The following is a 7,204-nucleotide window of genomic DNA, read 5'->3' as shown; positions in this document are numbered from 1 at the left end:
TACTTTGCTGACTTACAAGGCGCATCTGCCTTCTCTCAATGGGTCAGTTGTGTAGCTGATGGTCCTTAATGGGCCATCAAGCAGGCTAGGCAGAGCTAACACCAACTCGTCTGGGATGTCACCCAGAAGCATAGCATAAGTTTGAAATACAGACAGGATAGAGCCAATAGTCATAACTTCAACTACAAAATGACACACGCATACAGACAGCATAATCATAACCAGCAACCCATAACCTGGTCTTAGACCCCTTTATATGACCCCCTTTACGTAAGATTTGTTGCCACTATAGGACCTTGGTTGCAACCATGTTCTATACGGTCCCAGTTCAAGTCAATAATGTAACACAGGCATCTTCCGGTTTGGTCATTTTCTTTAAAACACGGTCAGGGTCTGCACAATATTGCACAGCATTTATCAAGATCACCCCTTACGCTAAATGTTCTTGGGTTAGGCACAGACATTGCATAGCATAACCTATGGCAAGAACAGTGTTTAATAAGCTTTCCAAATACAGCTCAGCACACAGGCCCCAGAACTTGCAGTTTACATCTACTGAAGTCCAAGTCACACAGTCATGGCGCCGTTGGGCTGGCACATCTATGACACAGCCCTCACAATCTTCAAAAAGCTTTTCCCTAAGGCAGTGATTAAGGACAGCATAATCAGCAACACATACAAAAGTTCGCATGACTTTTTTATGCTCACGACGTGGCACTGGCTCAGTTAGTTCCATGCCAAGCCTCCTAAACTCCTCATAGCTGTCATCCTCAGAGTCCTCTTCAACAATTTGTATCGGCATTGAGCAAAAACAAGGAGAGCCCGGTTCATCTTCGCTGCTTGATGTAACGCTGTCCAGGGCCTCCGGGTCCTCTAGAAAGGCATCATCAAGCTGTCGAGAGATTTTCAGAAAAGAAACAGTGTAAGTTCCCACTGCTTGTTTTTAAACATACACAACCCCCCCACCCCCGGTTCCTAACCCCATTACACCCCATCATCAGCAGTCACTTCTTAATCATTCATTTACCTGAGCAATGTCTTTTCCATTCACCTTGTCCTCCGATGACTCCCCCGAGCTGTGTTCGCTTTCCACCTCTAGGGGGTGAACAATGAGAGGCCTTCATGCTCATTGGGGTGCCTCACGAGAGTTTGGGTTTTGGGTTCCGGTGTATCCATCAACGGCTGAGTCAAAGAGCCCTCGTGGGAACTGTCGCTGATGTAGCGCTTTCTCCACACAAGTCCAAAGGCCCTCAGGGCTAAAACAAAGTCCAAAGTGCTCACAGAGGTGGCGAAGGAGTCCATGTTGCCATGATTTCTAAAGCACGCATCCTTGGTAAAAGATGGCCTCTTCTGCCCCGGCGCTGGGACTTATGGGGTGATAGTGTTGCGCTCTGACTGGCAGAAGGCGCTGGGAGGAGTTCTTAGAAGGGTGACACGACCCTCATCTGGGCGGGTCACCCCGCACCGGAACTCCACCGATTGGTCAAATCTGCTTTGGGGTGGTCCTATGCGGCGGAAACCCATCGCGATTGGTAGAGAGCATTGGGAGGAGTTCTTAGAGGGGTCACACAAGCCACATCTGGATGGGTCACCCCACCCTGGAACACCCCTGATTGGTCAAATCACCTCTTGGGGCAGGCCTATGGGGGCGAAACCCCTCCTGATTGGTAGAGGGCAGTGGGTGGAGTTCTTAGAGGGGTCTCATGACACACTTTGCTTCCGATCATGTGTCCACCTCGACCCTGGAAGTAATACCCCCATGGGTGGGACTTCTGGTGATAGGTGGTCGGGGCTTAAGGGGTCGAGGGGCGGGGATTTAGGGGTCATTGGGGCTGGTTTGGGTTTGATTGACGGTAGGGCCCTAATAGTACTACTGGACACTCTTAGAGGCCCTTGCCTTCCAAAAGGGTGGCTTTGTAAATTTAGTATCAGCTCTTCTTGAAGGAAGGATTGATTCTTGAACCACATGAGGTAAAGTAACAAATCCAGTGAGCTAGCCACACCCTCAATCTCATCCAAGCCCCCAGGCCCCCCTTCATCTTGGAATCTGGGTTTAAATGTGATACCCCAAGGAGAGTCTCTTATACATCAGTCTCTGTGTCCCAGGACAACAAGCCATTCTTCTCAGCCACTTTAGCCCATGCTTACCAGACCCACTGGATGATAAGGAGATGTTGGAATTTGTGGGCCCCTTCTGTTAGTGGGCCTGCTGGCAGGGTGGGATTCAGTAGGATGGAAACCGGACACCCTTGGAGGCCCTTGCCTTCCAAAAGGGTGGCTTTATAAATTTAGTGTCGGGGGTTCTGGAACATGAGTCCTTGGACATTCGGGACTTCACTTTGTTTTGAAGCTTGCTGAAGATTTGCTTCAGGCGCATTAACATCTGTTTGAGAACCTTTCTCCTTGAAGGGGATGGTGTCCTAGCTCTGGAGGCCTTTGGTGACTTTGGGGGAGAACCGTCAGGACTCCCAGTTACTTTCTCCCCAGCTTGTGAAAGACCTGTTGTACTCGTAGCAATGGACACCATCTTTGGTTGCCTGGAGGTTGATGTTTTCCTCATTCCACCCTGCGTCTTGCTCTTGTCTGCTGGAAGAAGCCACACCACTGGTATCTTGTGGTTGGATGATGCTGAGGAGTCTCCTGGAGTCCATCGCTGTGGAATTCCATGGGATCTTCTGGGCAAATCAGTACCTGCAGAGCCAGCTGGTCTCTTCCATTGAAGCTTACTGCAGTTCTTGCAGATTTTGATTGGCGGATGGTCCCTGGAGAGCTTTGAATTCACAGTGCCATCGAACCCATGTGACTCCATGATGTCTTGAAGACCATGCAGCTCAGCAGATGTCTCCTTCTGAGTTTTCTTACCCTTCATCTTTCCTGGATGTGCCTTGCGGCACTGCTGGCAAACTGAGACCTGGGCCGCCAAGGGGCGGGAGCTGCTCAGCATTTCCGTCAGCTGCTTGATCTGCAGGTCGTGTTCAGCCTGCCCAGCAATGAGAGAGTCAAGGGTGGATCTTGTTAGCTGCTCAGAGCCTGGGGCCTCTGGGGCAACCTGGTGGCATTGGGTCCTGGGAAGATCTGCCCTGCCCTCACCTGCCTGTGCCGCTGGCGCCAGGCAGGAGCCTTCTCCCAAGGTAACCTTCCTCTCCATGTGCAGCTCCAGCTTCTCTTCAGTCCCTTTGCTGTCACACACACTGGTAGGGGGCTTTCTCAACTCGCTCCTATAAATCTGGAGTGTCGCTTCGAGTGTCTTCTCTGCTATTGTGGTTCCTGGAGGTGGCGATGTCAGATCCATCCCTGCTGGCAGAGTGCAGTGATCTGGGTTAGTCTGGTTTCCTGCCGCGCTATCATTCCTGCCCGTCTCCATGGTGGTATCTTCCACTGGCGTTGGAGGACGTGTGGACGAAGAGGAGCTTGTGCTTTGCCTCCCCATCTGCAGGAAATCGGTCTCCATCTCACTGAACTCCACACTGGCTCCCCTGGCTTGGACGGCATGAGGCAGCTTTGCCTGGGGCTCTGGATCCAGGGTGAGCAGCCCCCTCTGCATGATGAGATGCTCACGCCTTATGTGGAGTTCGACGGGGTGGGCAGGCTGTTGTCCCATTGTTGGGAATGCCGCTGTCCTGTGCCTGCCTGGCTCCCTAGGGGGGCGGAGTGGCCCAGGCAGGGCAGTCTCTCTCAGGAGGGGAGCATCTCTGTGCGACTCTCTCACGATCTTAGGAAAAGCCTTCGTTTGGATCTCAGAGCATTTCTGAGCCACGTGATCCTGCAGCTTGACCCCCGCCGTGGGCACAAGCCTGGCCAGGATGGCATCAGGGGATGCCATGATCCTGTGGGCCTTTTGGGGCAGGGGTCCCCAGGGGCAGACACATGGCTCCTGGATCTCCTGTGCATGCTGAGGCCTGGTGTCGGATCTCAGGGGCTTTGGGACCTTTGCCGGAAATCCACATTTGGGCCGATCTGTGTTGAATTCCCATTGCTGCTTGGCGTCCTGCTCACCCAGCAATGGCTCCCCCGGGATGGGGGTTTGTGGAGCCCCCAGCTGGCTCTGCAGATGCTTCTGTCGGATGTTGAAGTCTGAGCCATGGGCTGACATCTGGTCCAGACCTATGTTCTGCTCTCGCCGGTCTCGTCTGCTGTGGGCAGGAGGCCTGGGGAGAGGCTGGGCTTGGATGGGATGAGTGGATCCTTCCCAGCTTGTGACAGTCATGATCTCCCTTGTGTGGCAGAGGGGCTCTGACCAAGTCATGGAGGCTTCTCTCAGGGAAAAGGAGCTGGGACTCCAGAGGGGAGAGGTGGTGGATTCCATGGAGGAATAGCAGAACTGGCTCATCCCAGATGTCGACACACTCGGCCTGTGGGAAAGAGCAGACAGGGACAGATGGGACATGGCCCTGCTGAGCAAAGGCAGGGCTTGGGCACAGCCTTCCAACTGTAGTGCAATGGGGCAGTGCCTAGGCATGCATTGCACACCACACCCTGACACAAGGACATCAGCTGGGTAACGAAGGAATGAGAGGGGGAGCTGGCACTCATTTTATCTAGAATGATAAGCCCTTCGTCACACGCACATGTGCAGCACCAGCACAATGGGGCCTTGAGCATGACCGGGGATCTACTGCTATTTTAATAGAAAGATTAGCTAACAACAATTGGTTTGGGGGAGGAAGATGTGAGCATGTGTGTGTAACCCTTGCCAGAGGATGTTGTGAAGGCCAAGACTATAAACTCTAAAAGGGACTAGATAAATTCATCAATGGCTATTAGCTAAGGTGGGCAGGGATGGTGTCCTAGTCTCTGTTTGTCTGAAGCTGGGAATGGGCGACAGGGGATGGATCATTTGATGATTCCCTGTTCTGGTCATTCCCTCTGCTGCACTGGCATTGGCCAGTTTTGGAAGACAGGATACTGGGCTAGATGAACCTTTGGTCTGACCCAGTCTGGCTGTTCTTATGTTCTTACATTCTAACCCACTGGAAAACTGTCCTCTTCTAATGGCTGATACACTAGAGGCTAACAACCTACCATTGCTCCCAGTTAATGGAGTTTCTCTGGTGGTGGAGGTCTGTGCTATGGTCCTGAAAGTCCTGGCTGATGACTCGTGTTTGGGGTGAATCATGTGGTGTCCCACTCACTGCTTGTCTGGTGCCTACTCTGGGGACTAGCTCTCGAGGTCAATGCCCCTTCCAATTGTCGCATGTGGTCACTGTCACTCCCACAGTGACCCAGACAGTTCTCCTGTTCACTGCCCCGCCGGTCCATGCCATGCCCTAGGTGGCTGGTAGGGAAACATGGGCCCACACTTCACACCGGGGTCCAGGCCAGGGACCCTCAACCCAGCAGTTCTGGGCTTTCCTCTCCCAGCCTGGACTGCTTCCTACTACTCCTGGTTCCCCTCCTTGCTCTGGGTGCACCAGCTCCAAACACTCCCCCCTCTTCCCAGGGAGGGGCTGCCCTTTCCCAGCCGCAGCCCCTGTCTGGTGCCAGCTTCCTGGCTTTATAGGCCCCGTCTATTCCTGCCAGCTGAGCCTGCTTGGATCAATTCCCTGCTCCCTGGCTCTTCCTGCAGGTGCACCCTGTGGAGTTCATGGGCCTGCCTGGCCACCGGAGCCCCTTCCAGTGCTGTGGGGGGTGGACACCCCCTCGCAGGGTGTCATTGGATTGCTTTGTCTTTCAAACACAGCACGGGCAGGTTCTAGACAGTCGCCTGCTGGCAGATATTGCCCTACAGAAGGATTTGATCGTACTCACAACCCCAACTTGTAGTCTCTGCATTTCATTTCTGATAATCCCTCACCTCACTTTCACTGGTCTCTCACCTTGGAAGCTAAAGCCTCTTAGTGGCTTTTTCCCTGTTACTTTAGGATCCTGGAGTGTCTGGTTTTCCCTGCTCCCTCCTCTCTACATTCACTCTCCCCTCCCACCCAGCCCCCAGTCTGGTGCCCCCTGGTCAGTTGCCTTACGGCATCAGAACTTCCTCCAGGTGTCTGGCCATGTACTGTACCCTCCTGTCAACCAGCCTGAGGCGCTGAGCCAAGGGGAGCTTCTCCAGGTGCACAGGGCAGCTGTGGAACAGAGAGAGCAGATAGCTGAGTGCAGGCCCTGCCCTCAGGCCCTCTTTTACCAAGAGGGGCGGCACCGAAAGGCTCCCTGTCCCGTTCTCCACTGAGGCAGCCTCCTCCCCTGCAATACCCGGGCCTGGGGTGTTCTGGTTTGGGGTTAGCTGGATTGTTAGGTGAGCCCTGTCTAGTGCTGAGGAGGTGAGAGTGTATCCTGCTGGCAGCGTGTGTGTCATGTCCCACCCACAGAACCTAATCAACATATAGGATAACAGCCTACTATAGCTGCCAACTAATGCAGCTACCTCTTCAGCTCTAAGGGGTGCTTTATGCTGCAGAGCTGAAGGTCCAGGGTTCAAATCCTGCTGGGAGCCCATGCTGGGGGACTGGAGGAGGGGCTGTTACACAAGTGCTGCTGGATCCCTACTCACCGTACTAGAAAGGCCAGCCTTCCTCCTGATCTCTCCACCTCACCTCCCTGGAGTGCACCTGGCTGCTCCCAGAAAACATTTTCTCCCCCTCTTGGGAGGGGAGGATGGTCCAGTCCAGTCGACACAATCTACCCCCCCACCACTGCCCCAGGTTAAATGAACGGTATGATGCTCGAGGAAGGGAATGACCCACTGTACGAGGCGTGGGGGTGGAGTAGAGATAGCAACTTCTGCTGGGTGGGAATGAATTGCAGGAGTCTAAAGGAGAAGAGTTGCTTGCGTGGTACATAGGTCAGGGCAGGGGAGGGATTACTCGAGTGGGGATGAATTGCATGACGCTAAAGGAGGGGACTGACCCACTGCAGATTCATGGAGGGGGGCATTGCTTACCATGTCTCTAGGGATGCACCAGCCTCCTCCAGCTCTTCCTCACAGCACCCAAAAGCTGCCAGAAGTGAGACATAAAGGAGACATTGAGCTGCTTGGGTACCCTCTGCTTCCTAGCACCCTATTGCCCCAGATTTAAGAGGCAGCCTGTGAACGGAGCCCCAGCCAGTGCCTCTGCACGACTCTGGGCACGACTGTGCCTTTGCAGGAAGAGGGGAGGCAGGTGGGGAAATAGACCCTATTTCTCTGCTTTGCATGGGGCCGGGGTCTGCCACCGCAGCTGTGGGGTCAGGGGCTGCTTACCTTTCGGTTTCTGCTTTTTCTTTTTGT

At 53.8% G+C, this 7,204-nt stretch overlaps 1 protein-coding gene across 2 annotated transcripts; it reads right to left on the bottom strand.

Moving 5' to 3' along the window:
* Positions 1-328: 328 nt before the first annotated feature.
* Positions 329-4,346, bottom strand: LOC123350914. 2 transcript variants are annotated; one of them, XM_044989832.1, is made up of 3 exons: positions 4,227-4,346; positions 1,028-4,193; positions 329-892 (listed from the first exon to the last, which is right to left on the bottom strand). In XM_044989832.1, exons 1-2 carry the CDS (start codon positions 4,328-4,330, stop codon positions 2,225-2,227), a joined length of 2,073 nt encoding a protein of 690 aa, XP_044845767.1. In that variant the 5' UTR covers positions 4,331-4,346; the 3' UTR covers positions 329-892; positions 1,028-2,224. The 2 variants fall into 2 exon arrangements, with proteins under 2 accessions (XP_044845767.1, XP_044845756.1); XM_044989821.1 differs by having other exon boundaries at positions 1,028-4,346.
* Positions 4,347-7,204: the final 2,858 nt, after the last annotated feature.

This window comes from Mauremys mutica, chromosome 1 (genome assembly GCF_020497125.1).
Source record: "Mauremys mutica isolate MM-2020 ecotype Southern chromosome 1, ASM2049712v1, whole genome shotgun sequence".
NCBI classification, from domain to species: Eukaryota; Metazoa; Chordata; order Testudines; family Geoemydidae; genus Mauremys; species Mauremys mutica.
The sequence above is the reverse complement of the archived record's forward strand: the minus strand, read 5'-3'. Positions and strand labels throughout refer to the sequence as shown.

What these genes read in the sequence shown, in the direction of transcription:
- LOC123350914 (XM_044989821.1), bottom strand. Translation starts at nt 4,330, where the DNA reads ATGAGCCAGTTCTGCTATTCCTCCATGGAATCCACCACCTCTCCCCTC.